The following is a 17974-nucleotide window of genomic DNA, read 5'->3' on the forward strand; positions in this document are numbered from 1 at the left end:
CTCCGTGAGTCGGCGAAACGGGGTGGGGGGGACGACACGTGCCTGATATAGCGACGTTACAACCATTTGCTGAAAAAAATTAAGGAGGCGTTTATGGGTGGTTTTATCCTGTTTAGAAAACATACGATGGGCATAAGGCAAATAAATTGGCGAGAGGTGGGTCGGTAGCTTTTGGATCGCCAGCGTGGCACGGTTATCACCTTTACCCTAAAAGCTGTATTTACACTGAAGAAAAACCAGAATTGGTGCTTTTTTTTTTTTTTTTTTTTTTTATCTCTCATTTCTGCTGAGCGAGAGAAAGCTGGGGTTGTGTTTGGGGTGTGAAATCCCTTGAAATCCCGTTCCTGAAGAGCGCGAGCGCTGAGTCACAGCCGGAGCCTTCCCACCCCGGGGAACGCGGGGGTTTGGGGGGAGCATCCCGGTCCCCGGCCCCCCCGTACCAGCCATCCAAATCCTTCCCCGCTTCCCCCCGGGGAGGTCACCGGGAGTTTGGGAAAGCGGTGGGGTTCAGCTGGGAGGGAGGAGGGTGAAAAACTGCAGGGAGGGGGTGGGAATTGCTTAAAGTAGGGGAAAAAAAAAAAAAAAAGTGTGGGTGGAGAGAATCCTGCAAGCTTCTACTCGGGGATGCTCAGGAACCCCAGGGAGGGGAAGGTGGGAGAAGCTGTGGCTAATTTTCTCTGAAGTTTCCCCAGCAATGTCATATATTTACTTGGCTTTTCCATGTGCAAACCCAGGGCCACACACCAAAGCGGCTAATTCTCCTCTGGATGCACAGGAGAGTTGCAAACAAACCTCGCAGGCAAGGGAGAGGAGGGGAAGGGGGAAAATATAGCTCGATGAGGTCTGCGGGGAGTTGGAGTTTAAAACATGAAGCTTCCCCCCTCCCACTCTCCGCCAGTCCCCTGAAACGAAGGCACGCAGGAATTTGCCAGCGTGAATCAGATTAAATCATGGCTAATTTGGGGAGGCGATGGTCCTTTTGCCGCGTTGGAGGGAGCAGGACATCAAACCTTGGCACCATCCCAGGCTGGGGGGCTCGGCTGGCGTTCGGGGGGGGATAAATAACGGGTGGATGAGACCCTTTTCCCCGTCGGACATGGTAGAACGTCACTTTGCAACCCCTAATCAGGCCCCAGAAGACCCTTCGAGGGATGAGCACGAAGCATTTTCACCCGCAGCTGGCCCCGGGGATGCCGAGCCGAGCCGCTCGCTGCCGAACCAGGGGCTGGGGAAGGAAGGAAGGATGGACAGACAGACGGACAGACAGGCAGCACGCAAGGGAAGGGACAGGGAGAGCTGAGACGGGGCGATGTGCAAATTAACTTTCGGAAGTTAATTACCCAGACACTTAGGAAAAGTGATGCTGAAACCTCGCACCATCAAAATCACTATTTCTGCCCCAGGCCGTGGTGACATGGGCGACATTTTCCAGGGACCCACTGGTCTAACGGTGGTTTGAACTGGTGGTAACGACTGGTTTTTATCCACCACCACCCTCAGACCGCCAACTAAACCCCTGTTTTGTGAAAAGTGCCCGCTTCCCGTGGAAAGTTTCAGGGTTTTGTTTTGTTTTTTGTTTTTCCCATCCAAACCCCGAGTGCCAGCAAGCCAGCCCCGCCTGGATTTCCGCCAGAGCTTTTCACTCCTTCAATTTCCACCAAAAATCTCAATTCTTTCACCGGAAAGAAATCTCTCTCTGCCTTCTGCAAGGGGCGATCCCAACCCATCAAGGCCGGTTTTTCCAAAGCCGAGGGCTTCTATAAAACCATCCATTGATGCCTATTCCTCCGTGAAGTCAAAAACCGGCCCTAAGCCATCCCAGAAATGCCCCCCTGTGAGACTGGGGGGCCTTTCCCCAAACTCTGCTCTGCTCGGTGGCCAGTGCTTCCCTTCTCCCGGGCTGTGCCAGGATCCCGCATTGGGACAGAACTCGGCTCGAGGTGTATTTGGAGCCAGGAGACGTGCCCAGTCACGGGAAAATCAAAGCCTTCCTGCAAACATCAAGAGGAAGGTCGGGAGCATCCAAGGATGCGATCGTGGAGGTAACAACTTCCACTTTCTCACTACCGTTATCGAGAAGCTTTCCGTGATGAGATACAGGAAAACCAGGGCACCCTGGAAGCCCCAGGGGGGGCTGCGACCACCATGAGTAGGTGCTGAAGCGGGAGTAATTATCTCATTAACGTTCCTCAGTCCTAACAAGTGATGAAGAGCCCGAGGAGACGCACCGCGCATGTGCAAACCGGCCCTGAGCACCTGGACCACGGGTCTAACAACTTTGGGCTTCCTAAAAAAAATGGCAAAAGCCTGGAAATCTGTGGCTGTGTGGATCATCCCAGTGTCGGGAGGGGGAGTGGATCCCGGCCCTGCCCAGGTGAGAAAGGCACGAAGGCAGCCGCTGGGTTTAGACAGGAATCTCGAGCATCGCTCCGGATGCCTCGCTGTACTACACGGTGTCCATGGAAACCGCATGCACCGTCCCACCCCGGTTTCCCCCCCCCCAACCCCCCCCCCCCCCCGCCTCGCAGGAACTCATAGCAACCGCTCCAAACACAGCGCGAAGGCACCAAAAAAAAATAATAAAAAAAGGAAAAAAAAAAAAAAAAAAAAGAAAGAAAATGATTCAAACGGATCACAAACAGCTTATGTCGAGGGAGAGTCTGCGCCAAATTCTGGTTTGGGTTTTCTCTTCGGTGGAGAGGAGAGGGGAGGTCACGGGGGCGGCGAGGGGCAGGGAGATACGGTCCCTCGGATATAAACTCATCCACCCCACCTTGCTTTTCAACCTCATCCCTATGAACTCGTAGGCATTGAGCCCCAGACGGATGCCACGGCGAGCCTTTTTTCCAGGGGAAAAAAAAAAAAAAGATGGAAACACCCATTTTATGTTGGTTTAGGCACCGTCCTGGAGTCGGGCGGCCGAGGGGCGCCCGCAGCCGGTGAGCTCTTGGGAGCAGGGGCCGCTCGGATCTCCGCAGCTCGCACGGAGCCAAAGCGCGGTGTCAGTGTTAAAAAGCAAATCAAAAAAATAATGTCAGAATCTACTCTCCCACCCATTCCAAGATGAGCATGAAAAAAATAATGATATTTTACTCACCCATCAAAAGAAAATTACTCACGCCAGGCGCGTGGGCGAGCAGAATTTTGCAAGGCTGTTTTAGGCCCTGACTATGCTACAAAAATATCCATTTTAAGCACGGTTGTGAAACACGGTTGTGGCTCAACTATAACACTGTTTTTTAGCTACCTGTACAAAGAAGGCGGAAAAAAAATAAATAATAATAATTAAGGAATAACCACGTGCTAATCGCGCTCCGAGGACCGCACCGGGCGCTGCCGTCTCCCATTCCGGGACCCGAGGTGCCGGCGGTGCCCGGTTGGCAGGAGGGCACGGCAGCGTTTCGGTTTCGCCGTGATAATACCTTTGGGATGTGCAAAACGCCTTCCATGGGTGCTACATGCCATTTGGGAGCTCACCGCTTTGGTATCCAGTTGCTTCATCCCATCTAATTTTATCCCGCGCTCGTCTCCACATCTCCCGGTATCGTCGAAAGCCGGAGAGAAGGGGGGAAGTGTTGCCATTAACCACCACGGGACTGGGATTTTGGGCACGGGAAAAAAAAATATCAATATTGATTCACTGGAAAGAAAACGGGCGCCTCGGTCTTGTGTTTTGCGTCGCACCTGCCCAGCGTGGTCACAGCACGGCTCCAAAACAGGGAAAACAAAATGAATAACCACCCAAAACCTCCTCTTACGCTCCAACCCAGCTATGCCTGCCACCTCCCCGCGCTCTCCATGTCCCTTTCTAACAGGCATAAATCCAGCCAGCGACTGTCCTTTTGAGACAGGCAGCTCCTCTTCCTCACCTCCCTCCCCAAATATTTCGGGAAACACCTTCGTGCCAACTCTGGATGGCGTATGATAAAGATCTGGGGAGTTAAACATCGCACAAGCAAACAGTTCCTCCCCATCCCTTTCTAACAGGCATAAATCCAGGCAGAGACCACCCTTTTTGAGGCAGGCAGCTCCTCTTCCTCACCTCCCTCCCCAAATATTTCAGAAAACACCTTCGCGTCAACCTTGGATGGCATCTGATCGAGATCTGGGGAGTTAAACATCGCACAACCAGACAGTTCCACTCCCGACTTGCCATCGATGCCAGCTCCTCAGTCCACTTAGCGAGAGCTCCCTGCCAAGAGGCATATGGTTTAGCAGTCCGGCATCGGCAACCCCCCCCGGGCAGACCAATAACACGCCGCGGTGCAACACGAAAAACACGTGCTTCGCACTGCCTCACTATCAACATTTGCTTAACATATTTTTTTTTTCCCAGTAAATACCAGCTGTTGCAGCGGTGCCGAGAGGCAGCACTCGGAAAACGAGCTGTCACGCTCCTAAAACCCCCTTTCCCGCTCGGAAAAATCACCCGCAGGAGCTGGGGAAACCAAAAGAGGAGGAATTTGGGAGCCTGGTTACGAGCTGCAACAACATTCAGTTTTAGGAGGTTCCATGAACCTTAAAAAAATATCTTTTAGACGGTCATAAATTAGACGCAGCAATTGAGGGTGACGATACGGTAAAATCCATCACTCTATTTCTCTTTATTTTTTTTAAAAGGAACGATGGGGAAGGTAATCGCTGGAGTGTTTTCCCGTCTCTCCCCCAAAACCGCATGGCTGTGGGGGAGCGGTGAGGAAGACGGGGATGCGGACACGGTCGAGAGACCCCCATCCACAGCACCGAAACCTAGAGGAAGCCGCCGAGATTTAGCAAACATCTCATCCATCCGTGCGAGGCTGTTTCCCAAAACAAGCCTACTCCTGCTCTAAATAAAGGTTAGCCTAGAAAGACAGCACTGCCTAGTTGCCGAGGTGCAGGAGTCGGGAATTTTGGGGGTTTAATCCAGCCTCTGTCACCAGCGGGTTACGTTTTGCCCTCTGGAGAGACGTTTTGGTTCAACGGGCATCGCTGTTCCCAGCCCCGACGCGGGCGCAGGGAGCTCCTACCCATCAAGCGCTCGCAAAGAGCAAGAAAAAGCAAAGAATTAATTCAGACAAAATTCAACCAGGCGTCTCCCATCCCGCCTGCAAACAGCCTCGTGGCCCTTTCATCTCGCACAGGCCTTCGCAAAAAATTCATTAAGGTAACGAGCGTACAGAAGCAAAACTGGAGGCTGAGACTCCCCAGCACGATCTGAGGACGAAGCTCCATCCCCTTGAGCGGCTGTGGGAGCCGACCCCTAAAACAAAAACAACAAAAAAAAAAACAAAAAAAAAAGGGTTTTAGGGTTTTTAATCAATATCCCGTGTTTAACGATGCCCGTTGCCGGAGAGAAAGACGCACGTGCAAATTAAACAAACAGGATCTGCTGCACAAAGCAACCTCCCGCCCTGCCGGGCTGGAACAAAGCTGGCTGCCTCGGCAGGGACGGCGGAGCAGCAGCATCGGGGCCGGACACGCCGTTTGCTGTGACGTTTTGAGGAGCAGGGCACGACCCCGGCATTTGTGACGGCCGGCGGGAGCGTAACCTCTCGCTGCGGCGGCCAGGAGGACGTCACGCCGGGCCTGGTCCTGAACTTTGGAACCCCCACCCCGTGAATAAGGCGATTCATGCGGGGTGGGAATGATCAGCCTGGAGGGTTGGCAGGGCCGGCCAAGCCGAACTGAGAGCGATTGTGTCTCCGACGCGCTGCCGGGTCCCAGCCCCTCGCGTCCGCGCGTAAGCGGAGCCACGACACGCCGAGGGACTGACGCTGCTGGGGAAGAAAGAGGAGACTCAGATTTCAGCAGAATATCAAGTCGTGTCCTCCCCAGTTCCTTCCGGCAATGACCTTTTATTCCTCCCCGGCAAAAGGCGAAAACACTCAATCTCTCAGCAAAAAGCCACAGAGAAGCCACCAGATGCCATAAGCCACCATCCCCAAGAGCAGCGTGGCCGGACGGACGCTGGAAAGCGCAGAGGGGAAGCGTTGTCACCCTGCAACCGAATTATTCCACATCCATTGTGTGAAGGGAATATTTATTTCTTACACTTTTGGCTCCAAGGCCCCTCCCGGACCAGGAGAGCGGAGCAGAGCTCTTCCACTGGCCGGAGTTTTCCGAAAGCAGCCCCCCGGGCCACGCTGCCCACAGAGCTCAGGAGGGCAAAAGGCGGCTCTGAGCCCCTCGTTACCCAACGCTGTCTATAATCATGGCTGCTCCGAGATGACTAAAGCAAAACAAAAATGAACTCAGTGGATAAGTGTGTATTTTTAACCAAAAGGCCTCATTTTAATAGGTACCTGTGTGCGCGTCATTATATTGTTGAAGAATGTTTCCAGACCACAACTTCCCCCACTCCCAACCCAAAAAAATCTTCCCATTTTCACCCTGTGCCTGCCCTGGCAAAGCCAGCCAGGCAAGGGGAAGGCCTTTTTCTTCCTTTAAACCATCACATCCTTCACCTCTTACAACGGTGCTGGCTCTAGGGGACTATCCAGGATGCACACGGCAGTCAAGATTAATTTCTAATATAATTAGTTTAAATAAACAGTGGTGAGACACGCAGAAGCCAAAGGCACCGTGGTAGCCAAACCGAGCCTTTCACAAGTCTAATTCAAACACACGTGGGAACTCTCTCTTTTTTTTAACAAAAAAGCTTTACTTTAATGGGGTTGAAGGCGGTTTTACAGCATTTCAGCCTCACGGAGCTGCCAGGGACCTTTGGGGACCCCCTGCACCAAACCCTTCGCCCCACAGCAGCATCCAGGCACGGGGAGGTGGGAGGGCAGGGAGTGAAGGGGCTCAGACGGTGATCCCCGGACCCGGGATGAAGGCCCAGGGAAGGATGGGCAGCAGCTGCTATGGACACAGGTGAGGCCCCCCCCGGGTGCACACCCATTAGACACCCATATACTGTGTGTGTGGCTACAGAGACAGCTTTGGGGCAGATACACCGGGGCCAAGTTTGGCCAGAACCAGAGTAAAGCCTAGCCAGCGCTGGGGCCTGCTCAGGGCCAGCACCAGGGCCAAGCTGGGCCAGCACTGGGGCCTGCTCAGGGCCAGCGCTGGGGCCAAGCTGGGATCCAAGCCTGATCAGCACCAGGGCTCCCACCGGGCCAGTGCCGGGGCCAGGCTCGGGTCACACACTGGGTCAAGCCTGACCAACACCGGGCCTCCTGCTGGGCTAGCACTGGGGCCTGCTCGGGGCCAAGCCCAACCAACACCGGGGCCTCTGCCGGGCCACCACTGGGGCCCTCCTGGGTCCACCACCGGGGCCAGCAGTGGGGCCAAGCTGGGCCAGCACCGACACCTGCTCAGGGCCAGCCCCATGGCCAAGCTAGGCCAGTACCAACACCTGCTCAGGGCCAGCACCGACACCTGCTCAGGCCCAGCCCCATGGCCAAGCTGGGCCAGTACCGGGGCCCCCACCGGGCCAGCACCGGGGCCAAGCTAGCGTCCAAACCTGATCAGCACCGGAGCTCCCACTGGGCCAGCGCCGGGGCCAGGCTCGGGTCACCCACTGGGCCAAGCTTGACCAACACCGGGCCTCCTGCCGGGCTAGCACCGGGGCCTGCTCGGGGCCAAGCCCGACCAGCACCGGGGCCCCCGCCGGGCCACCACTGGGGCCTGCTTGGGGCGAACACCAGGGCCAAACCTGACCACACCAAGGCCCCCGCCGGGCCAGCCCCGGGCCCCCCTAGGCCGCAAGGCCCGGCAGCGAAAACCCGGGGTCTGGCGGGCCGAGCGCCGCCGCGGGCTGTACCGGTCGGCGGGGGCGATGTCGAGCCGCAGAGGCGGAGGCCGGTGCCGGTGGTCCCGGCGGCGGGTCGGGTCGGGGCACGGCGCGGCCAGGCCGGGCCCGGGGGTCCCGCACTCACCAGCTCATCGTCCCCCGCCGCGCCGCTCCCGGAAGTGCCGCCGCGCTTTGCCCCGCCCCTTCCGGTCTCGCCGCCATTGGGCGGGAGGAGCGTTAACCCCGCCGCGTGCCGCGCCGGGCGTGACGTCAGGGAGGGGGGGGCGTGACGTCACGGAACGGGGCAGGGGGCCCGCGGTCGTGTCCGGCGGCGGAAAAGGGGGAAAAAACAGCTTTAAAACCCTGGGGTTTCCGTGCAAACACCGGGAACGGAGCGGGGGGGGGGGGGGGAAGGGAGGAGCATTGGAGTAAAACCACCGCCCCCCCCCCCCCTCCAAACCCGGGAGCACCGGGGGGGAGGGGGTGGCTGGGAGCACCCCGGGGTGGGTGAGGGCACGGGGAGGGGGTGCTCATGAGCACCCTGGGCTGGGCGAGGGGAAGGGGTGCTTAGGAGCACCCTGTGGTGGGCGAGGGCATGACCATGGGGTGTCCGGGAGCACCCCAGGGTGGGTGAGGGCATGGGGAGGGGGGTGACCGGGAGCACCTCTGGGGTGGGCGAGGGGAAGGAGTGTTTGGGAGCACCCTTAGGGTGGGCGAGAGGGTGCCCAGGAGCACCCTAGGGTGGGGGAGAGAATGGGGAGGGGATGGATAGGAGCATCCCTGGGGTGGGCGAGGGGAAGGGGTGTCCAGGAGCACTCTAGGGTGGGCGAGGGGATGCGCAGGAGCACCCTGGAGTGGGTGAGGGTGTGGGGAGGGGGGTGACCGGGAGCACCCCTGTGGTGGGCAAGGGGTGAAGGGTGCTTGGGAGCACCCTAGGGTGGGCGAGAGCATGGGGAGGGGATGGATAGGAGCCTCCCTGGGGTGGGTGAGGGGAGGGGTGCCTGGGAGCACCCTGGAGTGGGTGAGGGCGTGGGGAGGGGGCTGACTGGGAGCACCCCTGGGGTGGGCGAGGGCATGCCCAGGAGCACCCTGGGGTGGGTGAGGGTGTGGGATGCTTGGGAGCACCCTGGGGTGGGCGAAAGCATGGGGAGGGGATGCCCAGAAGCACCCTAGGGTGGGTGAGGGTATGGGCTTGGGGTGCCTGGGAGCACCCTGGGGTGGGCGAGGGCACAGGGAGGGTCAGGAACACCCACTTTTGGGGAGAACCCCCCCCCTGAATCCAGCTCCAGGAGCCTGGGCAGGGGTGGAGGGGGCAGCAAAGCCCTTTTGGTGACCAAAAAGCACCCACCCACCCCCCCCAAGCTCCAACCACCATCGAGTGGGAGTGGAACGAAGCAAACACCCTCCTCCCCCCCTCGATCCCCACCAAGCTCTGGGTGCCCTGGGACCCCCCATCGCCAACCCCAGGGTGACGTCCCGGTGACCCCGGGCTGGTGACAGCACGTGCCACCGCACGGGGCCAAGGGGAGGAGACCCGGGACTGGCGCCAGGGGGTGGCTTTATCAATTAGCAGGTGGAGGTAAACAGCGCGGTAATTACAGCCAGGGAGGATGATGCTAAACTGGGAAGGTGTTACCAACACCGGTGAGGACAGAGGATTAACGAGGAAGGGGGGGAGATGGGGGGGACGGGGGGGACGGGCACACACACAGACCTGGGTGGGCAACCAGCGGGGCTGAGGCGTGGGTGCGAGGAAGAGGAAGGATGGAGGGAGGTTGGTGCCCGGGAAGGGTTTTCTGGCAGTTCCCGCTTCCCGCTGGGACACGCTGCTGCTCCCGGCCACCGCTGTCCCCACCGATGCCCCCACGCCGGCGACTCGGGGCGCAGGGGACAACGGTGGGGAAGCAAAGCTGGGACACGCAGGTCCTGGCATCCGGGCGTCCCGATGGCCACGGGGCTTGGGGGGGCATCTTCCGTGGAGGTTCTGCCCCACGTGGCACCCTGGCATGTGCCGGGGCAGGGGGGCAAGTTTGGGCCGTTCCTCTGAAACGCTCTGCCGAGAGCAGAGGTGGGACCTGCCACCCCGGCCAGGGATGGGGAGGAAAAGCCGGGGGGGGGGACAGATCCTCATGGCGCTGGCACAGGGTGGGACACGAAGGTGGGGGTGATCCAGAAACCATCCAGACCTTCAGCAGAAGCCGTCTCCTGCCGAAGCAGCAGGAAAGGTTGAACCGGTGGCTGGGAAGATCCCACCAACATCTGCGGCATCAAGAGCTTCCAGCTGCAAAGCGGGAGCTTCTGGGGGCGGGTCCTCGTCGCTCCCATCCCTGGGGATGGGGGGTTTCGGTTCTTGGTGCTCCTCCTCAGAAGCAAATCCCATCCCGTGGAGAGCTCTTGGGGTTCAACAGCAGCTTGTAAAGCCCCGAAGACCCTCAGCGGAGAGGAGCGAGGTGTTGGTGGCCTCCTCGGGAACCCGGAGCCGCCGTGGAGAAGGGAAAGGCAGCGAGTTGTGTTGAGCTGGTACGTGACTGGCAAGCCCTTCCCTCCTCCCCAGAACACAGATAGCCCAGAACAGGGATAGAAAGTGCCGTGTTTCCGTAGCAACCAACATTTTTCGTGCAAGGTGCTGCACGCGCTCCGCGTGTTTTGCCACCCAAGGGTGCTCCTCACCTTCCTGCTCCGTGCAGGGGGTGATCCTGCCTGGTGGAACGCCTGCGCCTGGGTGGCAGAGCGGGTCCCCGGCCTGGCACCAGGGTCGCGATGCCCCGTTGATGCCTGGTGGGCTCCTTCCCTCCTCCTCCTCGCCTGCAGCCAAAGAGCCCAAAGCGTTGGAGAGCAATGTTGGGTGGCTCCTCTCCGTGACACAGTGTGGCATCACCTTTGCCGTGCCACCACCTTCCCGTGCCCACCGTCTCCAACATCTTTCAGCACCAGCCACACATGGAGATGGGCGCAACCACCACCACAGCACCCTCAGACGATGCTGGGGGCCATGGTGGCTCTCCCCATGCCACCATCTGTGTCCATGGTGGCTCCAGCTCCTACCCATCCACCTGGGCTTGTCTGAGCCACACAAGGGGACACCGCAAGGACCAGCAGCTCCAAAAACAACACGCAGCCCCCAACCGCCGTGGGACCTCCGAGGTGCTCGGAGCACCGAGGAAAGAGCAGCCCTGGCTCACCCCAATCCACACCATGGACGGCAGCCCCCGCCATCCCTCCTGCCCCACGCCGAATCCGGCAGCTGCTCCAGCCTCATCCTAATGGTCACCAAGGGCTCAACCACCTGGGAATCCACCTGGGGACGCAGGAGCCCACCCGACACAGCTCCTGTGGGCTCCAGAGCCAATTCTCCCAATGCCACGAGGTCCCATCCCTGGCCAGGCGTGCCAGGAGTCACCAGGTGGCCACCCCGGGCACCGTCTGTCCCCACGTTCCCCCCGAAATTAAACCCTCTCCAAGCCGGGGAGCTCAGCGAAGCCCTGGAGATGGGCAGAGCTGGTGGGAGCAGCAGCTTCTCCAGGGCCCGGCTACAGATACAGATCAAAAGACGGGGAAATTTGACGGCGATGCCGATACCTCCACGCCCCAGGAATGCCAGGAAAGACCACGGTGCCAACGCCAGCCACCAACGAGCCTTGGGAAAAGGAGAAGCTTTTGGGACGCTCAACTGCTCTGGTCATGTCCAAGCCCAGTAGGGCTGGACCCCCATGGACCAAGGGACACCCAGACCCTCATCATCCTCCAGCACCATCCCAGGTCCAGAAGAACCAGGGCTCCAGCCCCATCCTTGGGCAAGGATTTAACCATCACGGGCCACCACCCGTGCGTCCGCTCTCCGAATATCCAAGCGCCTCATTCCCTTCCATCTCTCCGCCCGTCCAAGCTCCGGCTCTGGAACTCGGTGGGTTATTTTTAACCCGAGCCGACCCAGCCTGGCCAAAATCCCTTCTCCGCTTTCCACCTGGGGCGATTTGGCCGGCGAAAGGCCACGGGGGCTAATTACCGGCTGAAGCGGCGCGATCCTCTTTGGCCCACCGTTATCCGACAGACGCAACCCGGCAGAACGGTGCCGGGGTCAAGGCGGCGGCGACGACGGCACGAGCCGGGGGGGAAAAATAAGACGCAAGGTCAAGGGCAAGCCAAGGACGCGGTGGTTTTTTTTTGGGAGGGGGACAGGACTTCGAGGCGCATGACGTCCCCACGTGGCTGGGAAAAGAGGGGGACACACCGGGAGCCGGTCACCTTCGGGGTCACCCAACATCCTGGCCGGCTGGTCTGGGCACGGTCGTCCTGCGAATAGAACCGAAGGGAGGTGGGGAGGGGGGGGGGGGCTGAGAAAAGGTTGGGTTATTTTTTAAAAAAATAATAAAATAAATAAAATTTAAAAAAATCATACTGAAAAAAAATAAATATTTAAGAAAATACAACACTAGGGAAAAAAAAAAATAAAATAGGTACAAACAGGTTCCAAAGTCGCCCGTAACGAGGCACAGCACCCACCGTCCTACACATTTCCAGCCATTTTAACACCCCCCCCTTACATATTAGAGACTTTTTTTTGTTGTTGGTTTTTTTTTTTTCCAAACCGTCACAGATCTTTTTTAAGCAAGGTAAAATAAAGATATTTACTACAGCTTTTGATTGTCAGCAAACACAATATATTTACTGCATTAGCATTTGCTCACAGTGCAAATGGTACAACAATACATCAGTTCAATATTTCTGATTTTTTCCCTTAAAAATGCTGTATGCATTAACTATCATATTTGCATTACAACGTGACAAATGAGCAAATGAAATGTGTGTGAAAATTATCACCTTTTCACAATATCAAGCATAATTATTTTTTTTTTTTTAACCTTAGTATAAGGTACTATAAATCCAAGAAATAAAAACATCCACAAAATATATTACATCTGGTATGATTTTTTTTTTTTTTTCTCTAAGTACTCAACTTTATACAAAAGTCTTTCAAAAAATATCATTCCCTTAGGTTTGTGTGGTTAAACCTGATTGTGGTTTGGTTTTTTTTTTTTTGCTTTTTTTTTTTTTTTTTTTTTTTTGCTCCTTTCGGTTCACATAAATTAAAACTGCATTCTTTCTCTTCTCTTTATTTTTTGTACGTTTTTAATGGTTTTTTTTTTTTTTTTTGCGTGTGTGTGTGTGTGTGTGTGTGTGGTTTTTTTTTTCACATGCAGACATCAAACCTGGATAGCACGACCTTTTGGCAACAAAGATTTTTTTGTTTTTTTAAGTCATTATTATTTTTGCTTAGTTTAGCTTAAATGTCTGAGCACAGTTTTATTAAAACAAAAGAAGAAAAAAATCAGAGCAGTCATGCAATGACATGCACATACCAGAAGGAGAAAGAAAAAAAAAAAAATAAAAATAAAATAAAATAAGAGGACTAATTGATTTTTCTCCTCCGTAGGTGGTTGGTTGGTTTAAAGTGACCAAATAAAATAAAATAAAAATATCTCACATTATAAAAAGTCTTCAGCAAAATACTGGGGTGGGGTTTTTTTTTTTTCTGCATTTCTGTAAAGAATTTCCCTTCTGCTGAAAAAAAAAAAAAAAAAAAAAAAAAAGAAAAGAAAAGGAAAAAAAAAAAAAAACAACCAAAACAAACCCAAAAGCTGCTGCCGGGACATCGCTCCTCGCCGCCCCCCGAAGTTGCGGGGGACCCGCAGAGCCTCCCCCCGCCCCGCCAGCCCGGCTTGGGGGGACCCGAGCCCGCTTACCTCCGCCGCGGGGAACCGGTGCCGGTGGGGGGGGGCGAGGGGGGGGGGGCACAGAGGGAACTACAGGGGAGGGGGGCGCAGGGGGCCGGATCCGGGCCCAGGCGGGCAGAGAGGAGCCGGATCGGCTCCATCCATCCATCCATCCATCCATCCATCCATCTCCGCTCGGGCGGGTGGGATGCGGGAGGGCCCGATCCCGAGCAGCCCAACCCCTCGGGGGAACCGGGAGAGTGGGATCCAGGAGGGCCCGATCCCGACCAACCCAGCCCCTCGGGGGAACCGGGCGGGTTCCTGGGATCCGGCTGCCTGGGATCCAGGTCAGTCGGAATCCCCGGGATCTGCAACTCGGATCCGGGCCAAACTGGGGTACGGGAGAGCCGGGAGATGCGGGGTGCGGGCAGGCGGGATCCGGGAAGATTGGAGCCGGGAAAACCGGGTCCGGGCAATCCGGGTACGGGCAGACGGGATCCGGGCAGTGCGAGTAATCCGGGTGCGGGAAGCAAGGATCCGGGCACCGGGGGTGCGGGAAACAGGGATCCGGGTGAGCCGGGTGCGGGAAACAGGGATCCGGGCACCGGGGGTGCGGGAAACAGGGATCCGGGTGAGCCGGGTGCGGGTAGCCGGGACCCGGGCAGTGCGGGTCGGGACGATCCGGGATGCGGGTAGCCGGGACCCGGGCAATCCGGGGTGCGGGCAACCCGGCCCCGGGCAGTGCAGGTCCGGGCAGTGGGGATCCAGGCGGTGCGGGTCCTGTCGATCCAAGTGCAGGCAGGATCCTGGTGCGGGCAGCCTGGCCCCGGTCAATCCGGGTGGGGGCAAAATAGACCAGTGCAGCGCAGCTCCCCCCTTAAACCCCCCCGGCATCTTGAACCCGGTGGTGGGGTGAGGCGCCCCCCTCCCCGAGCTGTGCGAAGGGCAGGAGAGAAGATGGGGTGCCAGCCCGCCGCTCCCCGCAGTCCCTCAAGCGCACGTGGTGACGGCGGGGGCGAGGGCGACGGGGGGCGAGGTGGCGGCGGCGGCGGCGGCGGCGGTGGGGGGCGCGGCGGGGGGCTGGCCGGCCGACCCCTTCTCGGCCTTCTTCTCCTTCTGCTTGAGGTGGATCTTGGCGTGCCGCTTGCGCTCGTCGGAGCGGGCGAACTTGCGGCCGCAGAACTCGCAGGCGAAGGGCTTCTCGCCGGTGTGGGTGCGGATGTGGGTGGTGAGGTGGTCGCTGCGGCTGAAGCTCCGCATGCAGATGCGGCACTGGAAGGGCTTGTGGCCCGTGTGGATGCGGAGGTGGCGGGTGAGCTCGTCGGAGCGGGAGAAGCGGCGGTCGCAACCCTCGGCGGGGCAGGCGTGGGGCCGCTCGTGGAGCGGCGTCTTGCTGGGCCGGTTGGGATACTTGCGGGGTCGGATGGGCTTGAGGGTGAGGGGCGGCTGGGGCAGCCCCCCGAAACCCGGGTGGATCTGCTTGTCCTTGAAGGCCTTGATGGTCTCCAGAGGGGTGATGGGGGGCGGGTTGACGCGGATGGGGTCCAAGCTCTGGAAGGGTTTGTGCTCCGTGATGGTGCCCATGTCGTTGGGGTGGTGGTAGAGGTTATAGTCTGGGATCATGGGGAAGAGGTTGCTGTCCAAGGCGGGTTTGGCCGCCTGGTAATCCTGGGGGGAGTAGGTGAGGCCGGGGTTGCTCTGGGGGTCGTGGAAGGAGACGGGCTCCGGGTAGAGGTCACTGCAGGAGGAGTAGGGCGGCAACGCGGGGTACATCTGGTCCACCTCGCCCTGCGGCGGCCCCATGCTGCCCGCCGAGCTCTGCGTGCTGGTGAGCGCCCCCGAAGACGGCGGCACCCCCAGGATGCCCGCGCTCATCAGGCTGATGATGTTGTCCTGGCACCAGTTGGAGGGCGAGTCGAAGGCGAATTTCCCCAGGTAGGTGACAGTCTTGTTGCCCGGGGCGGGTTGAAAAGTCCCCGAATAGGAGGAGAGTTCCTGACCGGCCTTTTCGTTCGCTAAGCCAATGTCCATAACATTATCTGCAAAGTGCGAGAGAAGCGGGCCAGGGTGAGCCGGGAGGGCCGCACCGCCCCGGGGGGGGGGCACCGGGGATGCTCCGGGCCCCCCCCACCCCGCCATCCCCCGGCCCCGCTCCCCTCCTACCCCTCGCTGTTTCCCTCCCCCCCAACCCCGCGGCGCTGCCTACCGGGGGTCCCGGCGATGCGGGGCCGGGCTGCCGCCCCCGCCACCAGCCGGGATGCCCCGCGGGGGTGTGGGGGGGGGGGACACACACACCGGGCGGGGGGAAGGAGGTACCTGCGGTTACAGGTAGGCTTCCTCCCCGTCCAGCCCCGCCGACGCCGTTACCGACTCGCCGCCTTCCCTGCACCGAGCCCCGGCGAGGAGAAACACGGAGGGGGTGGGGGGGTGGGTGTTTAGCCCGGGACACGCGGGGAGCCCCTTCCCCGCCCTCGGCGCTCACCTGTGCCCCCCATGTCCGTGTGTGTGTGTGTACCCCCCGCCCCCCCCTCCTTCCCTAAACCCCACGCTCCGGCAAAGTCGGCGCCGCGTCCCGGGGAACCGCTGCGGGGTTGGCGGAGGGGGTGGGGGGGGGCGGCCACGCGTGTCCGCGGCGCCTCCGCACCCGCGCGGATCCCGGGGAGGGTGGGGGGGTGGGGGGGGGGACGACCCGGCCGTCCCCTCCCCGTCGTCGTCTTCCCCCCCCCCCCCTTCCCGTGTCCTCCTCCCCACGGAGCCCCGGCCGCCGTCCCCGTACCTGCGGCGGCGGCTCGGCAGCAGCGCTGCAGCGATCGGCGCGGAGACACGGCGAGGAAAGGGGTGGGTGGGTGCGGGGGGGGGGGTGGGGGGTAGGAGGGGGGGGGACACGACGACGCTGCTCCCCACAGCCCCAGCTCTTCCTTTCCCTCCGAGGCTCCATGACACCCTACCCACGGCGTCCTCCTCCTCGCCCCACCGGCTCCCCCCCCCCCCCCCCTTCTCCCCATTTTCCTTCCCCCCCCCCCCCCCCCGCAACCCCCTTACCTGCAGCCATCTGGTTGTAGTGAGCCACCGAGTCGCTGCTGCTGGAGAAGATATTCAAAGAGTTGGGGATCTCCTCTGGGTACAGATTGTCAGGCAATTGGTTCATCAAAGTGTTCATGGTCCCCGGCAGCTTCTCCAGTAGTTTGCCTGTCATAGCACTGGAGGAAAAGGCTGGTTCAACGTGGCTCCGAGCTCAGCTCCCGAGGAAACAACATCCGAGTGGCAAATCCGTGCGAGGGAAATCATGCAAGAGAAAAAGTTGGGGCGGGGGCGGCGGGGGGGGGGGGGGGGAACCGGGGAGGAGGAGGGGAAGGGGCGGAGGGGGAGGGGGGGGGGGGGGGGGAGCCGGGGGTGGCCGCGGAGGAGGGAGGGGGTGGGTGGGTGGTGTGCTGTCCTCCGTGGGTCCCTGGTGGTGTTTCCTCGAGGGGAGGGGGGGGGGGGGAGGGAGGGGAGAGGAGGGGGGGGGGGGGGGCGATCTGGCTGGCAGATGTGGTTGTAGAAGCGGGTGGGAGGATTTAACCCCTCCTCTCTCTCTCTCTGTCTCTCTCGATCGCTCCCTCGCTCCCGTTCCCCGGTCCCCGTCCCCCGTTTCCCCGGCTCCCTCCCGCGCTCGGCTCCGCTCGCAGGTTCCCTTCGCTGCCGCCCGACTGCTCCGCCGGGGACTCCGCAGCCCATTTATCCGGGCGGCGGGAGCGCTCCGTGACGTAGCTGCCCATATATGGACAGACAAAGCCGAGCCGAGGCCGAGACGTCACAATGGAAGCTCCGCACAATGGAACATTAGAAAGCAGGAAGCGGGGCCGGTTGCTCGCCGTCCCGGGCAACGGGGAGAACGGGAGAGGGCAACCCGCACCGGGTATAGGGCACAAGGGCACCGGGCAACCTGCACCGGATACAGGGCACGGGGCACAGGGAAACGGGGCAACCGGGCACCGGGCAACCCGCACCGAGCACGGGGCACTGGGCACCGGGGCAACCGGCACTGGGCACCGGGCAACCCGCACCGAGCACGGGGCACCGGGCAGGGGGCACCGGGCAACCTGCACCGGATACAGGGCATGGGGCACAGGGCACCGGGGCAAACGGCACTGGGCACCGGGCAACCTGCACCGGATACAGGGCATGGGGCACAGGGCACCGGGGCAACCCGGACCCAGTACCGGCCACCGGGCATGGGGCACTGGGCACCGGGCAACCTGCATCCAGTACTGGCCACCGGGCATGGGGCACTGGGCACTGGGACAACCGGCACTGAGCACCGGGCAACCTGCACAGAGCACGGGGCACAAGGCACCAGGGCAATCTGCACCGAGTACCGGGCAACCTGCACCGGATACAGGGCATGGGGCACAGGGCACCGGGGCAACCTGCACTGGGCACCGGGCAATCTGCACCGAGCACGGGACACCGGGCAACGTGCACCGGGCAACCTCTACCGGGCACCGTGCACCGAGTACCGGGCGTTGGGCACCGTGCACCGGTCCCTCCCTCCGCACTCACC

The 17974-nt window shown here is 59.9% G+C and overlaps 2 protein-coding genes across 2 annotated transcripts in view; both read right to left on the reverse strand.

Moving 5' to 3' along the window:
- The window catches only part of BIN3 (bridging integrator 3), a 48162-nt gene extending 40252 nt beyond the window's left edge, over positions 1-7910 (reverse strand). Inside the window, exon 1 of the mRNA XM_074164152.1 lies at positions 7863-7910. Within this exon, the coding sequence (XP_074020253.1) occupies positions 7863-7870 (8 nt within the window). The 5' untranslated portion in view covers positions 7871-7910. The remainder of the gene's footprint in view (positions 1-7862) is intronic.
- A 6511-nt stretch (positions 7911-14421) lies between these two features.
- Positions 14422-16627, reverse strand: EGR3 (early growth response 3). Its single transcript, XM_074164150.1, has 2 exons — positions 16474-16627; positions 14422-15470 (listed from the first exon to the last, which is right to left on the reverse strand). Exons 1-2 carry the CDS (start codon positions 16625-16627, stop codon positions 14422-14424), a joined length of 1203 nt encoding a protein of 400 aa, XP_074020251.1.
- Between the last annotated feature and the right edge of the window lie 1347 nt (positions 16628-17974).

This window comes from Numenius arquata, chromosome 26 (assembly GCF_964106895.1).
Source record: "Numenius arquata chromosome 26, bNumArq3.hap1.1, whole genome shotgun sequence".
In the NCBI taxonomy this organism is placed as follows: Eukaryota; Metazoa; Chordata; class Aves; order Charadriiformes; family Scolopacidae; genus Numenius; species Numenius arquata.